This window comes from Ptychodera flava, chromosome 8 (assembly GCF_041260155.1).
Source record: "Ptychodera flava strain L36383 chromosome 8, AS_Pfla_20210202, whole genome shotgun sequence".
NCBI classification, from domain to species: domain Eukaryota; kingdom Metazoa; phylum Hemichordata; class Enteropneusta; family Ptychoderidae; genus Ptychodera; species Ptychodera flava.
The window spans coordinates 2,733,780-2,753,491 of NC_091935.1; the positions used below are offsets into that span (position 1 = coordinate 2,733,780).

The window sequence follows — 19,712 nt, forward strand, 5'->3', positions numbered from 1 at the left end:
AATGAGGGCAAACGGGGAGACAGATTTTGAAAAGAATTTCTATAAGCTGATGAATAATGCAATGTTCGGTAAGACAATAGAAGATGTTCGAAAGTACAGAGACTTTAAATTTGTTTCGGACTGGAACGGCACGGATAGTGGACGTAAAAAGATTCAGAAGTATAATCCAAAGATGAAACATATAACTTTCATAACTTCCGAAGAGGATGGCGATTCCTGCGACAGTGCCCTACTGGAACTGAAAACGGATGAGCATAGATATGTAAAACCAGTTTTCATCGGCGCCGCAGTACTGGAACTTTCTAAGCTGCTTATGTATGAGACGCATTACAATTACTTTCGGGCCAGTTCCCTGGAATACGATTAGCCTACATGGATACTGATAGTTTTGTTTACAGTGTGCCGATCCCGGACCCGGACGTAACTTTCAATGATATAGTCCGAGAAGATGTTGAAAAGAATGGTGAGAAGTCTATATATGATACTAGTGGGATGAGTGGACCCATGGTGGCCCCAACTTTCCGAAGATTAATAAAAAAGTGATAGGTAAATTTAAAGATGAGTTGAATGGTGAACCTATTCTTGATTTTGTCGGCATACGCTCGAAAGTGTATGCTTTTCGAACTCCAACTTCGGAGACGAAAAAAAATAAAGGGGTGAAAGATGTTTGTGTTAGAAAACATTTAAACTTTGAAGATTATAAAGATCTATTTGAAACTGGGAAGAAGCCGGAGCCGGCACAATTTGTACAGTTTGTACGGAAAAAGGCTGGAGAAATCCGTAGTGAAAAGCGTAGTAAAATCATGATGGCGCCAAATGATATCAAACGTGTGCAGCTATATAATCCAGACACGGGCGGAATGGTTGGCAGAAACATGGCCGATAGGACGGACGACGGGTCATGGTTAAAATTGTAAAGACATTAATCTACTATTTTCAATAGAGACTAGGGCATCACTGATAACATAAATGTGGGCAAATATATTATCATTGTGAGCGTCATCGCCACCCACGCGGTATCTTTCTTCAGGATCTCAAGTTGAATTCCGTCCTTTGTGTTCATTACTTTTAAACCATTTCCATGAAACTCAATATCTTTAAACTACGCAGATCGATAAACAGACAGAATTTATTCTTCAAATAATCGGCCTCATCTATATCAATTTCACACCAATCTTTATCTTCAGCAAAATACCGTCGCACCTCTCGCCAAAATTGTCTTGGTATCATCTTCTGAGCGTACACTTTATTTGCAATGCCTTCGATTGATACAGACACAGATTCAATGGAGGGGTTAAAGAAAAGTTCACTGTTCAGTTCTGCCTGATTCTGATTTTTAGTGAAGAGTATAGCGATACCTCTAATGCTACGTCGTGGTACATTTATATTTTCATTGATAACCGTGTCCGATTCTTTGAATGGGATTGTTCTAAAATAATGTATATGCTCGTAAAGGTAACTTTTTCCACCGTTGTAATAACCAGCAGTTGACCTCGCGAGATCGAGGTCAGAAATTGTCTCGTATTCCATTTGAATGTTTTTTAATTTATAATTGGTTGTAACAACCTGATTACTGACAAGTAATTGGGGGGCGGGTGCCAACGTAATTTCCCATTCAATATGACTCCCTAACGCTTTTGGATATGCAACTCCATGGCCTGTTATGAGGGGATGAGTGAGACGAATAGCATATTTTGTTTTATATGTGTCGAAAAGTAACTTATCGCCCACGACGGCAGCATCTGCATCGGTCGAACCGCTTCTTAATTTTCTTAGATTTTCGTTCTGAATTCCGTACAGTGTCATGTTCGTTCTCTCCTTTTTATGTTTGAAGAGATCGCGATAGCATTCAATAAGGTTATATTTATTCAAATCGGAAAGTGTCTGACCCTCGAATGTGAGTTTCATTCGCTCCACCAAATTTTTGCAACATTTGTACTACACGGGTAGTTCCACCTCCCGTTACTTCGAGATCAAAAACCAGGTCGAAAGTATCTGGAACTAAGAGTACTCCGCTTTCTAACTTCGGACATCGTATGATAAGTGTCTGGCCTGGATCTGCCTCACTTGGATTATGAGCAATCACATGATGAGTTCTTTCTGACTTCGTTCCATTCGGTATTCGGTTGGTGAAAGTCGGTGATAATGTTCTATCGTACCCCATTTTTCGTGTAATGTATATAGTAGAAGAAAAAAAGAAATTACATGTTATAAAGAAAATTAAGTTTCACTTCGTGTATATAATGACTTAGAAGAAAAAAAGAAAATCACATCTTTACATAAATATTTCCGTCTGCTTGAAAGATAAATCGATTCCTGTGTCGCGAATCAATCGAAGAACCCAATATTCTTGGAGATGATGAGCCTCTTGGTCATCCTCAGTATCCTGGAATACAGCTATGAATTCTAGTCGCTTAAAGAAGTTAGTCTTTTGACATTCCTTCACGAAAGCTAAATGTTATGATATAGATTATCATCTTTGAGTCGGACACCTGGATTTGCTCGAAGTATATGTCGATTTACCCGCCGAAGTTTGCACCATTCCAATTCGACGGAGAAACCAAACAGGTCTTTATTTTTAGAAAGAAACTTTGCAATATTCTTTTCACCAACATGTCGATGCCGTAGGGGTGTCATATATTAATACATAATTTTATTTATAATGACTAATGTTAAACCAGTTAAAAATATCCATAGCTGTTCTCCAACAAATCCGACAACCGATCCTGCTGTTTTTAATAGAAAACTGACGAGGGAACGATTAAACCGGTATTGCAGCAGCACTTTTTGCGGCAGGTTTTCAGCAGCACTTTTTGCGGCCAAGGTTTTTAACCATTCGCCAAATTGCTTTACAATTTCTTCGCTTTTGTATATACTTTGGGCGGACCTGAACCAGACCCGCCAGTTCCTGCTCCTCCTCCCCCTGCTCCCGCTCCTCCTCTAGTTACAGCCAGGGCAATTGTTGATATTGTCATTCCAAGGGCAGTCAGTATTGCAGCGATTGTTATACCATTTCGTTTAAATAACTCTGTCAGCTTCAGCCTGAGTGACAATTCTGGATCGGAAATTACATCACGAAGAGACCTAGTCGACGCCAGTCTTTCACGTGCCCCACTGATCATATCATGTTGTACTTCAATTCGATTATTAATTTTAGCTAGTCTTGTTCTGAGTTCAGGTGTAAGTTCTGTCTGTTCTGACATAATTTTATCTCTTTCACTGTAAAGCTCATTAAGACGCATATTTGCCATCTTTAATTCATCAACAAAAGCTCTATATTCAGGGTTTAGATTGTTCCATTGTTCGATTTTATTTTCAAAAGCTTGTATTTTATCTGCATTACCAGAAGCATCTTGCCGTAACTCTGTCAGTTCATCTTTGTATACACCCATGTCTTCTGGCGTCATCTTCTCAGCCGGTATTTTATCATCTATCACATCTTTAGAATGCGATGTATGACTCACATTTTCGGGCTCTGCGCTAGAGTGATATTCGACTCCACTCCAATTGTATACTTTATTTACGAATTCAGAACCTCCTGCCTTCTTTTTAATGTGGATTTCTCTAAAAATCTACTTCCTTTATCTGTTGTAACTCTGATTTTTTTATAATACAGATCACCACCTTTAATCTCAGCATTTAAAATCAATTCGGTTCGTGCATACGGATTAGTAATCCTATATTTGTTTAAGAGTCCTTCAGCCATATTTTTTGTAAGTTCTCTTCTCTGTTTAATTAAAATATCCGACTGTGGGCTATCCACTGAAGGATCTGGGTTTGCAAAAGTATCATCGGTAAAAGTGTTTCAGCAGTAACATCGTCATCATTAAAATATGATTCATCGAAATCCTGGAGTGGTATATCTTCTCCTCCTTCTGCCATATTGTATTTCTATATTACTACAATTATTTTTTATCCCCCCTTACATATACAGTAAAAATGCACATCTCAGTTGTTGAAAGCGTTGAACAATTGGCTGATTACATAGAAAGAACAAGTGCTGCATATCGACGAAGTTATAAATTAATGGGTCGAATTGATATGGTTCTCAATATTACTAAGGGAATTCTTGTAAGCTCTGCTGTAATAGCAGCAATTCCAACAGTTCCGGTACTGTTAGCCTTAACTCCTATACCTGGTGTTGTTATTGATGTAATACAAGGGAAAACGGGAGTATCAAAAAGAAGAGAGAAGTATAAACATTATTACGTTCAATATAAACAGCTGCTTACACAAATACAAGAAAAAGGTGCAACAACAGAGGCTCCGGGGTCAGAACTTATTCAGGACATATTTCATCAGGCGCTAGAAATTCAAAAACAAGAAGGATTTAGTCCGCCGCTGGAGCGATATCTACGATATTATGGATTGAATGGATATGAAAGTTAGTTCGCACCGATAGGAACTTCGTGTTCAACATCAGCTAGACTCCGCGACCGGCCGGCCGGACTGACAACGGGGCTCCTTTATATAGGCTAGTTTGATGGTGATGACTCACACGGAATTTCCCGTACATGTTTATACATGCTCAGCAGGGAATTTCCCCGCTTAGTTCAGGACAATGCACTGCTGCGCCAGCTGTTGCGCGTGCGTGAGTTCATATATAGGTCAGGGTCACACTTTAGTTACATGGATGGTTAATTTTTCCTTCGCTCCATGTAGATAAATGAATAAAATGGGGTGTAAAATTCTTATTAATCCCAGTTGACCACCCTTTCTTTACTACTTACAGGCGGATGAACATGTAAAAGTTTGAGAAATTGATTTGTGCGAATCAATCTGGTGAATCTAAGAGGAGTTTTTTAATTTGTATTTTAATTAAGTAAAGCTGTTAGAACACCGCAAGGGGGAGAATGCAGTCTGGTGAATCTAAGAGTAGTTTTTTTAAATTTGTATTTTAATTAAGTAAAACTGTTGGAACACCCCAACGGGAAGAGCACGACAGGGGGCGTCCCCCTCTTGCATCAAACATTTTGAGAAATTTATGTGTGAAATGGTGCAATAAGAGCGGTGTTTCAATCCATTCTGCACCGAAATTGAGTTACCCAACGTCTTTCTCTCCACATTTTTAGCATTTCCCCTTGTAGTTTTCACACTTTTCACACTTTGAGTGACCGCCTCATATTCCTTCGACCCCAGGCCGTAAATAATCACGGCTCCCTTATTAATCGTATACAAATAAATCAATTGTAATTGTGATGACTCGTACCATGTTAATATCTGTATGCCTTTCTGTTGATTTAACAATCCCTCTGTACGTCTTCCAATGACCAAGGTATATTTATTGTGCGCTTATTCAATTATGAACTTCAGACCAATGAAACGTCAACAAACGATGTGATACAAATAGAAGGCGTGAATTTATTTGAGAAAAGAGAGCTCGATTTGGCCTGCCCTCCTAAAACGTCAAACGACCGTAATTGATCGAGATTCAGTGATTGACTGGGTATGTCGGAAACACAGAAGATCGTTAGGTGAGGGTGGCGACACGACTTCAATCAACGAGGGAAGTCATTTTTAATAAATATTGTCTGTATGAAGCTCTCTTTTTAAATGTCGATTTCATGAACCGCTCCTCTTTCTACATGGGCTGCCTGCTTTCGTCTCTCACAGAAGACACAAATGTGTGTGCCTTTCCTGGAGAGGATTGTTGGTGCTGAAATCTGCTGCAATATGGAATACGTACCGCGGGCTGGTTTTGCACATTCACCGTATATGCCACTCAATGGACCAATCAGGATTGCGGCTTCCTGGATCCCAGGTAAAGTAGTACTTGACTTTCATACGAAAAGTTACTGAAAAACGCTTTCTGCGCCAAAAAATAGCCGAACTGAGTGAGCTTTAAACACTGATAACAGTAAGCAAATAAATAATTAACTCTGAAGGATACCTAAATACTCAAAATACTGTCAAAATTGCACAGAAAGACTAAAGCATGCAAGTTATTTCATATCGAACCTGTCAGTTACAAAATTCGTCAGATATCAATGTGTTTAAACCACCCAATGAGTCTCAATACATGGAACAAAAAAGAGAAAAGGGATGATATTAAATGTTTAAATTTAGGCAAGTTGATGTATACGTCTGAATTAAAATTCAGTTTTATCAAGACATTTGATTTTGTCGAAATTGCCCACAGAGGCGCTTCCTCCACAGAAAGTAAAGATCTCTCTGACCAACAGAGAACCATTCTCATGGGAGTCTATCCGACGTGGAAAACTCGATTCAATTTTCGAAATTCAAACTATCGGTGGTCAGCGCCAATCTGACGTCGAGCTCGCTTTCACTTACAACGACCAAACAGGAACGAAGATCATTGAACTTTCAGCTGACGTAAAGCAGGAAGGTATTATTATGTCTTTATGCTATCAATAATTTATTGTTCTTTGTCAAATTTTACTCTAGACAACTATGTTTCATGTGGGCTCCGTTCTTTGAGTATCTCACCATAGGAATGTAGAGTACAGTGAGGCAAGTTGAGATACGGGCTATTTTCGTGGCAAATGCGATATCACTGGCTGCTGTGAACATTACATAATGAACCGCAACATGGCATAGAAAACAACACGTGTTCAAGGTTTCCCAAGTTATCACAGTTAAAATCGTGCTACCACATTTTCAACAATTATGAGCAGAATCTTAGGAAAGGTAATATTACCAAGTTTTGCAAAATTCTCTCGTCTTTGATTCATATTATACAAAGACATGTTTAATATAGCTTTCGACCTGCCAGGCCCTTTCTTTATCATTATAATACAAAAGGTGTGCTGGTCATTGGCCGATGGGAAGGTAACCTTGAGAGAGAGGCAAGGTGTTAAAGATAAGCACAACTTGACATAATTGCTATAAGCTTTAAGTGTGTATGCGACTCAAAATTGAAAGTTTTGAACTTATGTTGAAATTCTCCCTAGAAAAACTTTAAAACATTGTCTTTTAATATGAAGACTATAATTCGGAAATCTCAATGCGATTTTCATGAAAGAAACAAGGCTTTCAAAGTTCGCAACGTAGCAGTATGCCAGTAAGGTTTGAGTTGGAATACTTGTCCGCCGAGGCGCAGTTCAGCATTCTTATAAAACTCTTCTGTAGAGACGCAAGACGTTTTAACACTGGCATCAAAAGCTATGATTGGGACACCAACTATATTTGTATTCAGGTAGTATGTGTCTAGAAAGTCAAATACTTAAAAGGTATGCCTAAATTTTTCACACTGAAATTCTCAACGATTCTCTTATCAAATTAAGAACAAAGATCAGGAGGTTACTGTGCACATTTTGGTAAAGTGGCCACCATTTTACTGTTAACTCTATGGGGAAAATAAAATTTTCTATTTTTGAAAGCCAATGAATATAAATAATGATTTCCTTTACTCTGACAGCTTTAAAATAGCTGCTTTGAATGAGAGATTAGAAAAGAATTTAAAAAAATTGACAGTCGAAATATCTGTCCGCGAGTTGCATTCTACTGTAGGGTATGTAAAACAGTGACACGGATACCCATTTAACTTTGCAGAGAGACAGAAGATGCGTCTTACGTACAGTTCCCAGGACGTCTACAGGCAGGCCGAGCTGCTGGTTGCCATGGGACGTAACTACGAAGAGTACATCATGAAGAACACGTATCTGGTCGAGACAACTCCTCAGATCAAACTCAACATTAAATCAACTGTCAACTCTATCCCAGAGAGACTGGTGCCAACCCTTGAAATGTAAGAAGGCACAATTTAAGATTAGTGGGGAAGAACATAAAATTGCGGTTGACATTTAAAAAAATCAGTTTAAAATCAGCTAAAGTTACAAATAATGTCCCTTTAATTACAAAGATTATTTGTCGTAAATGACTCAATAAATTACTGTATTTTGCGTTTTTTTCACAGGATTAAAATGTACCTTCAAACCTTTGTGTATCTGTATGATATTGCCGAGGTATCTATGGAGAGTAATGCTGCAAGGACACTCGAAACTAGCTTAATGTTGAGAAGCCCAGACATACTTGACGTTCAAGTCAAGTTACCAGGAGTGACAATGATAAGACATGGAATGCGTTTGCCAGTTCCAATCACAGAAGTTCCTGGTCCTCAAACTCACATCATAAGAAACGTCGCTGACACTCTTCAGAATGTTTTCCAAAGCCAATACGGTGAGACTGAAACACTCAACACCAATCAAATTTCACATGAGTACATCACCACACGTGTGATGGTTTTGTATATAGCAAGGATCTACCCTGTCTGTGCGATACGTTGCCGGAAACAGAACACACATTGCAAACATTCGTGTGATGATACGGCACTCCCTTGTGAAGTTAGCGGAGCACTATTTCATTTTGCAATGTATTTTTCAAGTGACTTTAAACATTCTACTTTATTGTAATTTGATCACTCCATCGTGGAATCGTTATTTTCCTTGCCATGGTACCTTTATGTGTGCCCAAGATACGCAAAATCTACCTGTCGAAATAATGTTATTTATCTTTTAAGCATCAATTTGTGTTGATTTTCACACACTGCAACACTTTATCAGCGAACAGTATTTTGAAAGAGATGCAATGCACGTCCGAGTGATCCAACCTTCGTCACTAAATAACCTCGTCAACTAACAAAATGTTAATTTTGGTTTTTTTGGTCACATAGCGACTTGCAAGGTACTAAACAACCAATATGTGACGTATGACAACGTCACGTACCATTATCAACCACCTGGTGGCTGCTACCACGTCTTGACAAAAGATGGCGCCATTCGTGGAAAATTCATGGTGCTTATGAGCAGATACGAAAAAGACCCAACTAGGAAAATCGTCAAAATCCACGTCGGTAACAAGTAAGTCTATTGTCATGTATATACACCAGCTTACAAGTTGTTCTAGACGTACTCACACAGGCAAAGCAAACTTAGTTGGTGTGCTTAGGGCACAACCTTTTGGAAATTAGAATTGAATATAACGACTACTGCAGATATCGTTAATCCAAAATCAAACGATCAAACATGACTTCTACCAGAAACAGTAATCAATATTGCTATAGTGCAATTTACCAGAATTACGTTAGCTGTGATGATTTCGAGTACGCCTTGAGACTCAGAACACAGAGTGTTGTCCAAAAATCGGTAGGGAAGGCAGAAAAACCTCATTACTCAAACCATGCACGAAGCTTACTTATTCAACGGTTGACTGCCCTAAAATTGGCACCCAACCAGAACAACAAATATCAACGTCTCTCAAGGTCTCACAGAAATGGACAAATAGTCCAAACATTATTCTCGACCGCGGAGTGACGTCAGTAGGTGAAACGCATACGAGCGAGGTGAATGAGAGATCAGATGATACAGAAGAGCGAATGATACAGAAATTGTGTGGAAAAAAGTAGAACTAAAAGTTATGTCATTTATGTATATTGAAACTTTGAATATTGTGTTGGTGGTTGAAAATCCGAACTTAGATTATTTGTTTTCACGACGCTGTGACGCAAAAATGACGTAAAACCCGCTAGTACTCGGATGACCCGCGGTCGAGAATAAGAATATACTGCCTCGTAATGCCGACAGAATGTAACAAATGCCCATAAGCTTGACCGTACATGAGATCGTAAATCGTTTTGAAAAAAATAAAATCGCCTCCTCACATCATTGATCTCCAGAATCGTGAAACTGCTGCCTGACATGACCGTCAAGGTGAACGACAGGAAAGTCAACGTATATGAAAATCAGAAATATGAATATGAACATGAGTTCTTTATCTATAAATATCAGCAAAACATCACATTCGAAGCTTATATCGGCCTGTACATCGTCTATACTGGTAGGTATCGGTTCCTTGATTTGTCGCTTACTCTGCAATACTAGATACATTCAAGCCAATACACTGACATATTCCATAATAGCCTCCGAAATCTTTCAATACTATTCAGAAATCAGCAACACTGGAAAATACTGGACTCAGGCTATGCTGTAGTAAAGTAAAATATTGATAAAGTGGGGAATGTTTGCATTTATGCATCGTTAGACGGGCACTGATTGATGACATTAGGAGGATGTGTCCCAGTGTTCTTCTTCAGGTGTAAATAAATAAATAAATAAATAAATAAATAAATAAATAAATAAATAGATAAATAAATAAATAAATAAATAAATAAATAAATAATCATATACATTCATATATATACATATATATATATATCTATATATGTATATATATATATATGTGTGTGTGTGTATGTGTGTGTGTGCGCGCTCTCGCGCTCTCTCTCTCTCTCTCTCTCTCTCTCTCTCTCTCTCAACCCACGCAATAAGAAAATAAGAAAATATGTTGGTCGTTCGTTGCAGGTGAGAATGTTGTCATCAGTGTCCAACCAATCTATCACGCCAGAACAGTCGGTCTTTGTGGCAACGATGATGATGAACAGACTGATGAATTCATTTTACCTGACCACTCGGTCGTCTCTGATCCCACCGTCTTCGCCCACTCTTGGATTATCAAAGGATATAGTTGTTCTGATGGTGAGTGGTCTCTGTACTCCGGTGCAGTGTGCGGAAACGTTGCTTGTGGTGTTCCCTGATAAATATGTATCAAGATCAGCAAAGTATATATTGGTTTACAAGGAAGTCTGTTAATGTTCGCCCATACATTGTTCGGGTATGATGCAGGACAACATTCATTTTCAATCGATGTGTTTGGACGTTGTTTTACGAGATTTTCCTGCTGACAATTTCTCACCTTCTCGCATGAATTGACCGATATTTTTGTTATTATGACTTCTTTAAGGTAGTATGCCCCTCGAAAATGAAGGGCTTAAACTTATGCTCAAACTTTTCTGAAGGAATCTTTCAACAATTCTCTTTCAAAATCAAGAATAAAAATCGGGGGTCACCGTGCAAATTTTGGTACTAGAGAAACAGATTACCAAAGATTTACCGAGTTTCGAAATTCAAAATGGCCGTCATCCCTGTGTTAACTGTATGGAGAAAAATAAAATTTTCTATTTTCGAAAAAATAAGACGGTAAAATTTTTTCTCAGACAAAGAGCTTTAAAATGAACCGTCACAAGTGATCAGATCAGAAATAAATTGGAAAACTTTGAGAGTCCAAATATCTGTCCCCTAGGCGCATTCTACCTAAATCCTTAATTTTCTCGTTATTATGCTGTCACAGCTTGCAAGTTGGAACCTAAATACAAAATTATTCGCGAAACCATAAATGATGAATATCAGAAATGTTTCAGCACCGTACCAGTGAGTCACTGCTTGAGGGGATGCGAACCAAGAGAGACCAACACAGTGACGGTTGGATTCCATTGCGTGCCTGCTGGTAAGCGCCACGAAGTCTTCATTCTCATTTGCGTACAGAAACTTCACTGTGACTTTTGCGACGGCCTTCCGGGAAGCGAGGCCATTTTTTTGCAAGCTTGAGTGAAGGAGATGTGCAAGTGTAAATTATCTTTTGCGCGAAGTATGGTAAAGAATGCAATTGTTCAAACAAATGAGAATATCATTCACTATCAAGTTACTTGATTCTTTTGAAAACATGGCTGTAAAACGCGATGTTTGGCATCCATACTTCGATTGAACACTTTGCATCAGCCAACCAATTCAATGCGTTCTGTGTCGAATAGAGAATGTAATTTCTCTTTGCAAGAATGTGAATATTTGCCATGCTTTATGGACATTAAGGCGCGATGAAATGGCGAACTACTGATGCCTGAAATCTACGCCATGGCTCTCAATTTAGCATCAATTCATGATATAAGAGAAATTCAATGTTTTTATACAGAAACTATCGTGTTCTATGATTTTGACAGATTACTCATCCGTCAGCCGCATGGAGCAAATGATCATGTCTAACCGGCCTGAAGATTTGCACCTGGCGAGCAAGAGTATTGACATGTACAGAATGGTGGAGGCTGTCGTTGCATGTGATTGCGATCGCTGTGCCAATCTGCCAAGACCTTACTCCTAGTGACGTCAGCGGAGCTGTGTGATCTTTACCTCCGACGTAGCTTGAATAGTGTGATAGGTGTGGTGTTCTCACTGAATTCGTCAATGACGCCACCCAAGTCACAGTTATTCCAATCAATTTGCAATTAATCAATAACCAGAGTTATTGGAGTTATAATCAAACTGAAATCGTAAATTCTTTCATTTGTCTAAGACATTCAACACCATTTAATTTGCATTTTTGTTTTTGCTCACTTTGTGGTATTAATTAAAGGATGGCATTTTGAAAATATTGAGAGTCATGGGAGCTGTTTTATTTTATTTTGTATGTTTGATAACTTACGAGTGGATTTTCACATATTCATGGTTTTAAATGTTATTCTGTCGTTATGCATCCTGATTGAAACTATAACATTCGTATAAATACCAAAGGAACACAGCAAATAGAAGCCTTTTGATGCCTTGGTCGCGCTATATTATCAAACATTCGACACAATGGTATGTTTCTATGGAAGCGAGTCAGGTCAAGTCACTTGAAAATAGTGTATGTGAGCAGCCGATCTCTTTGAAATCTCTTATATCTATGATGCAATTTCAATATTCAATCGAAATGAAAATAAAGGTCTTATTCTTCCTACTTTAATTTAGTGAAACAGATACCTTCAACATGCCTATATCGAAATTATGTGTTCACAAAGACCAGAAAAGAGTGAACTTTAAAAAGTAAATGTAGACAGACGGTCCCTGTGCATACAAATGGCTACATCCGGGAATCTTCCATGACTAATACAAATCATTTTAAATTTGGAGACATAATTTGAATGAAAACCGTTATCAGCACAAAGCGGCTACTATCTATGGTAAACCCGAAGAGGTCGTACTAGGAAGCCTAGTCTTGTTGCGCCTGTATGAAATTGGAGACAAATGAAATGTATAAGAGTGCAGCAGCAGCAGAGGATTGTTTTACACGTATTCTGCATTTTCTCAGCATTTTTTGTGGTTGACAAATCCGAATATGGCGAGATTGGCTTCCCAGGACGGACATGTGGTAGCTTGTCAAGATATTTCATTGGGTATATACAACAGATGTAAAAAATTTTGCCATTTGACGGTGGGAAAACCCTCCAAAAATTTGAGGGACTCAGATTCTTTTAGTAAGAGAACAAGATTTGCATACAGGGAAAGCGACTGTAGAAAGGCAATCGAATGATTTTACTACTGAGATTTCCCCATGATGCATACGAAATCTGGGAAATTTCACGTACAGTTGCTTCAAAGTGATCAGATTTGCATGTTGTCAGTACAAACTATGTAGGGAGCATTGGCAACTTCTCGGCTCTTGTAAAGGCGAAAATGAACGAGTTTAAACTAATCAAAAGAGACTCAGTAAAACCTGACAAATCCGACTTCACATCCAACAATACATTTCTGTCGGTTTTCTCAGAGGGTCGTTTGACTCGGTGTGGGCGTGGCTGCTCTATATAAACCAATTGGCTCAGATCTCTTACACACAATCAACATGTACACATGCGCATTTCGATCATATACACACAACACACATTATAGACATTACGAGTTTGTTACAATTAAAAGGTACTTTGTAAAAAAAATAATACGAATAATTATTCCTTTTAGTGACAGACTGTTGGTAATAGAGAACAATACAGAATAAAAAAGTAATGTGATTTAAAGTTGGACCAAGCACCATCAATTAGAATTGCTTAAAATGACACGCAATCTATCAAAGTATTATAAATCTGTCAGAAAAGGCTTGTATACTTACATTAACGATAAATCTTCTTAAAATTCTCGGACCTTACTCCAATGAATACAGTCTCCCAATTGTTCACAGTTATTCAAAACTTGATAATCAGTCATTGCGTGACATGACGTTTTGGGCGTTTTGGGATTTAGAATGTTACTGAGTATGCGGTGAACATTCAGTGACTTCATAAATACGGTCCGAAAATGTAGCAAAACTTACACTGTTTTCTTGACAAGATGTTCCTGTCAAATTTGCATCAAAAGGACTGATCAATGGTTTCTTCAGAGAACAGTCCAGTAACGATTGCTTCACAGAAGTGCATGTGGTGTTTGGTGATAGATTTCAGGGTCTTGACTTTGGCAAGGTAAGGAGGTCTCTGTTCACTACGAAATTCTGTAATTTCTTCAGCATAATCAGGACCTTTCCTTTAGATAATTCTGAACCATGATTCGGGTCAATGTTTTTTAGAGCCGTCATTCTCTCTGCTGCTTTATCCTTGTTTTCACTTTCACACACATACGATGCTTCGTTGATCTTTTTCAACACTGAACGAAGAAGTCTCTTTCTGTAACAAGAATGAAAGTGTTCAAAGTATCTAGTGTTCGGGTTATCAAGGAGATTTTACAACAGAAATCTATAAATGATGTTCGTGGATAACGTAGTCAGTCTGGTTGACAGGGCGTTGGTTTCTTTGGGAGGAGTCTCCCCAGGTCAAAAGCTCCTGAGGTCCTACTCTCACTACACTCTTCCCTGTCTTATTTAGAAGGTTCAGACGATCCCATACCGTACCAGTCACTGAATAGGCACCATAAAAACGACAAAATGAACACCAAACAAAGACAAAAAGGAAAAACCCTTTCCTTCCGTCGTCTTTCCTACAGCTTCCATACAATGTCTTCAGTCGACTGCTTGGGGTAGAGACCTGCCACGTCTGCCATTGTTCCTGTTCTCTCCCTGTTCTGCCTCCATGTTCCAAAATGCTGGTCCAGCTTCACTGAAGAACACTAAGCTGACTCTCTTTCTCCAGGTGTGTCTCCTGGACCTCACAATGCAAACTAACTGTTTTGCCCCTGGCAGTGCTAAAGGAAAGAACAATTTCCACTCGCAGTCCACTTGGGAAGCACCAATTTCCTCCTCCTTTTCAGACACCTGGTGTTCCAATGGAGTGCCATCTAGTTCCGATGATAAGTTGAATAAACTGTCAGCCGCGTTTGGTGAAGGTCTACCAATTTCTGCCCACGCTCACCTTGGCAGGTCAGTGACCCCTTGCTTGTCCTGGGGTAAGGGTGCTGCTGCTCGGGGTCTGACTCTTTGTCTTCACTGGTATCATGGTCAGCAAACCTCTGATACTGTTCGCCCTAATCCAAAGCTGGGATCATAGATTCACATCCTTGACTGGCACCGTCCTTGCCTGGTGACTCTAACTGCATTGATGCAAGACTAGGAACCAAAAGAGTAGTACCAAGCCATACTCTACATCATGGTCATAAGTTCCACAGTGACAAACTCGTTATAACAAATACAAAAAGTACAGCACAAATAGACAACAACAAAAAGTAGTTACATACAACTAAGTTACTTACGTAGAAGAAAAATATATGAACCTCCAGTAAAGACAACCGAGAAGTACTGTCAGGTGTTTTGAAAAATTGTAAGCACATTCTACTTAACATATGGCACCCGCCATATATCAATATGTGAGAAAAAATAAGAACTGGTCGCAAAAATTCTACAAACAAATGTTACCGATGCCGTCAGTGATCATATACTTATCAACTTATCTATCAGTTCATGACACCTGCCAAAATGCGTTCGACTTTAGACACAAGCCTTATTCTTGAGAAACCCTAATTACAAGCTTGCAAGAGAGATGGCTGTGTCTCTTCACAAAATCACCGTACATGAGCTACATGCCCTAGCAAAACAAATAAGCTTGGAAATGTGTACCCCATAAGAGGGTAACAGCGGAATATTGCTGTCAAATTCGAATTAAAAGTCAAATAAATGGAAAATATCCAGATGAAAAGCCGAAGAATCTGATTGTGTCGTTTCTTTAATCTCTAATTCAGGAGCATAAATCATAGAGAGATAGTCAATAAACTAGGAATTATTTGAAATGATATCATCTATATACCCGAATGTCAAGTTGAAAGCTTTAGCCACAGACACCTTCTGTTTAACACGCGAACACTGTGGTGCCTTATTAGGACACAGTTTTTGCCTCCGGCCCACGGTGTGAAAATACTTCTCCTGTCATACAAATTAAAAGCACCAGAAGTGGACGAACAGAATTTCACTGCAATCTCACTCTCGTTCCGGTGTTGTGAAAGCCAAGAGACCAAACTGAAAGTATAGCAGGCTCAGCTCAGGAAAGGTACAGTGAAAAGGTCACTTTATTTTTAGAGATCTAAGAACAGGAAACTACGTTTAAGAAACACAACAAAAAAAAGGAAAATACTTTAACGGGGCAGGTTTTTGTCAGCTTGATTAACTGTGCACAACTTTCACGGGGAGCAAAGGATGAAATCAAATCTGTCAGTGTCAACAATCACTAATGCGAGAACCAGTGATTGAGGACTGTCCCATTAAAATGTACAGCTCTAAGTGAGGTTCAGGCCTAGAGTTACATCTCTGAGTTGTTTCCTATATGTGAGCTTTCTAAAGTTCAAACTTGCGACATGGTGGCCGCTGTCACTAGATCATCTGGTACATCACAGGGAGGAGTACAAATTTCACATAATCATTTGTGATATCTCAATAAAGAATTGTATTTTCTATAGTGTAAACGGTCTCCTATCCCATGTCACACGGTATCGGGATGCTGTTAGTCTGTAAACACTGCCTTATTAGCTACCGCAAGATGTTGACTTCATTACGGGATCTAATCAGTCAGTCAACATCTTGCGACATACTAAAGGCGTTTTCTTTCAGATCATTAGTATATCGAAAGATGCTGACCAACTGATTTTATCGCCTGATAAGTTCAACACGATTGCTCATTGACCAGTGTTCACAGACTAATTTGCGGGTGCTCAAGTTGTCAAAACACAGTTCATTTTGGATTTATATTAAAGAGACAATATAGCCATAACATATTACAATTGTCCCATTATTTTTATTCTATACCATACGTTCGTTTCTTTCTTTCTCTCTCTTCTTCCAGTCCCTGACACACGTTGAAACGTAATTTTTTTATATATGAACTCACAATGTACTGTCTACAATATACAACGTTTAAATTGACAAATCACTTCTATATTAGACAAAATTCTGCTGCTCAAAAGTATTCACTTAGGATATTACTGTACTATATTATCCAAAACTATTATTTCTTGCACGATTTGGGGAGCTTGACAAAAAGATTAGAGCTGAATGACCTTCCAAAGTTCGCTCACCCTATGGGGTGAAATGTCTGGTCAATCCCAAAACGATAAGGCATGATAAAAAAGTGGGCTGACAAGAGTCTGCGATATTTAGACAGTAAACAGTCGATGAGATGTTTACGCCTAGCTTAGAACAAGCTCTTTCCATTCGATTCCTTTATACCTTTCTACATTTCGAATGCAACTGTGATTCCACCTCCCAGTAGTTTATATACTCATGTCGGTATTTCAGCAAAGCGGTGATCCAAGTGAATCACCATGAAAACTATATTGGCCACCGAGTGAAACATGTGGTATTAAGGTCATTGTGCTTGTAACAGATAACAAGCGCATATTCTCTTCATCTCACCAGACTGAGTTGAAGTACTAAGTATAAGCAATGCAAACAGAATATAGCGCATAGTTTGCAATGCTGGCGCTTCCATCGACAAACTAAATTTTTAAGCTGACTAAAACACAGATGGCAGCAATGGTTGTAGCAGTAGTAATTGTTTATTATCGTGACCTGCCTATCCCAATGGGCTTATAAGTCACCATTAAATTAACATATACAGTATGGGTATAGTTGAAGTTGGAACAAGAAACATGGGACGAACAAACGGGTAAGCGAGCGTAACATGAAGGAAAGGGTATTACATGCACAAACTTTGCTTTTTTCTGATTTATTTTTTCAATACATTTTGCAAACTGCCTAAGTGGTTCAGAAAGCAAACATTATCAATGCATATCCGATTGGTCTATCCCGAAGGGTATACAGAATTGTTCGAACTTGAGGGTACTTATGGGTTGGAAACGGTAGCCGACTGGTTTTGTGTGAGGCCTAGCAGCTAGGCGATGCTGCCGAGAAGTGTGTGGGGGTTCGAATCCCGTTTGGGGTATAGTAAAAAATTTATTTATGTACGTAGTTGCTGATATTTTGGCATTCGAAAATAAAAAGTGGCATATATCAGCACGCTTCTCATCACAAAGTCTGCAGATACCTGAGATACGATCATGCAATGGTTCACTTCTAACCTCCTTGCCTCAATACGAATGAGCCCCCGTAGACGATTAACATATATCAATAATAACACCTTAGGACTTCGTAGACAAGTGTTAAATGTGACACTTTGCGGTTCGACATGATGTTAGGTGTTGACTGCCGAGAAACTGAAAAATGGGCCCCAAATAATGGGCAAACGCAACAAAAGTTACAACCAGCGGAGCTCCGAGAAATTCTAGAAAGGGATATAACAAATGTCAAGGTGGAAATTTAGCTAACTAGTCGAACTAGCCATTGTTACGTGTCTTTTGCATGAAAAGCGATAACATTGGAAAATGCGTTAAATGTTGTTTAGAGATCACGCAAGGAAATAGGCTGACTATAGTTCTGATATGTTGATCTTTTGATTGGTGATGGCAGTTTAACAATCAGAGACTTACTCCATCCCATGAATATTGTTACTTACTTAACAGTATGTAGCATATAAGTAGCAGTGAGAGGAGTAGAAAAAACGACGAAACATTGCGGTGTTTCGATCCCCCTTTTAAGATATAGCGCGTTGAAATATGTCCTACCCGATCGCTTTACGAAATCAAATTCTTTAATGATTAATGAGTTTGAGTTTGTTTTTCGTAAGTCCTTTCGTAGGGATGAAATCGCCTTGCCATTTTATCTTGAAATCGATCATGATAACATAACTAGTATTGATGGCGTTGATTTCTTTAAGAAAAAATAGCCTGTGTTGCAGTCTATTGTCATAGTTTCAAGAAAGTGACATTATTGCGTTTTCTTGCCTTTCTTTAATCGAGTAACTTGAATTTGCTAACTCTGTGTGAACTGTGATAGTGTTCAACCTTCAGTGTGCTTGATTTCTACGTTTGGTGGAAATGAGAACTAAAAATTAATATCTTGTACATTGCTTCATCTCTGACAGTTCTGAATTCTCTAGGAAGCCTGCCATCCATCTGGCTTTGGTCCCCAGCCACGATTAAAACACACTAAAAACAAACAAACAAGCAAGCAAAATAAAGTCAACACAAAAACACTTCAAGCGAGGTCATAGCCAAACGTGTGTGACAGGACCCAAAATTGTTATCAATTTGTCAACAATTAACTTTTAAACTTTTGGATATTGATGATTGCTTAGCGCTTTGGGTTTTCATTGGTTGTGTCTCACACAATGTCACAAGCGATCAACATTGCCTGTAATGTTCAAAAATAGAATATAGATTTGTTAATGCAAACATTTGTGATTCTTTGCTTACCGTCGGTTTGAAAAGGACAAATATTACTTAATAGATGATCACTTGCTGAAATATTCGTTTGATTAATAATTTTTAAAACCTAATTTTCGAAACATTCAGAACAGAGCACGGAATTGCGTGACTGATCAAATTTATCAAAATATAGTATAAATCAAAGTTTACGGAATGCAAATAGATATTTTCTTGAATATCAAAGTTGAACGTTTTTAAATACGCAATGACAAAGTCTGTGGTTAAATGACTGACTCTTCAGCACGGTTGTCCTCGCAAAGATTGCGCTGAATCGGCTGTTGGTTTACCTTTCTGGAGAAACCCAGACATAATGACCTTCCAGGGACTTAATCATCGCATGAAGGTCGAAGCATAGAATTAACAATGGGCCACGTTTTC

General features: G+C 38.6%; 1 protein-coding gene across 1 annotated transcript; it reads left to right on the forward strand.

The window, feature by feature from the left end:
* The first annotated feature begins 5,617 nt into the window (after positions 1–5,617).
* Positions 5,618–12,213, forward strand: LOC139138189 (vitellogenin-A2-like). Its single transcript, XM_070706447.1, has 9 exons — positions 5,618–5,761; positions 6,140–6,346; positions 7,513–7,708; positions 7,877–8,139; positions 8,633–8,819; positions 9,635–9,795; positions 10,320–10,493; positions 11,146–11,301; positions 11,792–12,213. Exons 1-9 carry the CDS (start codon positions 5,623–5,625, stop codon positions 11,947–11,949), a joined length of 1,641 nt encoding a protein of 546 aa, XP_070562548.1. The 5' UTR covers positions 5,618–5,622; the 3' UTR covers positions 11,950–12,213.
* The last annotated feature ends 7,499 nt before the right edge of the window (positions 12,214–19,712 follow it).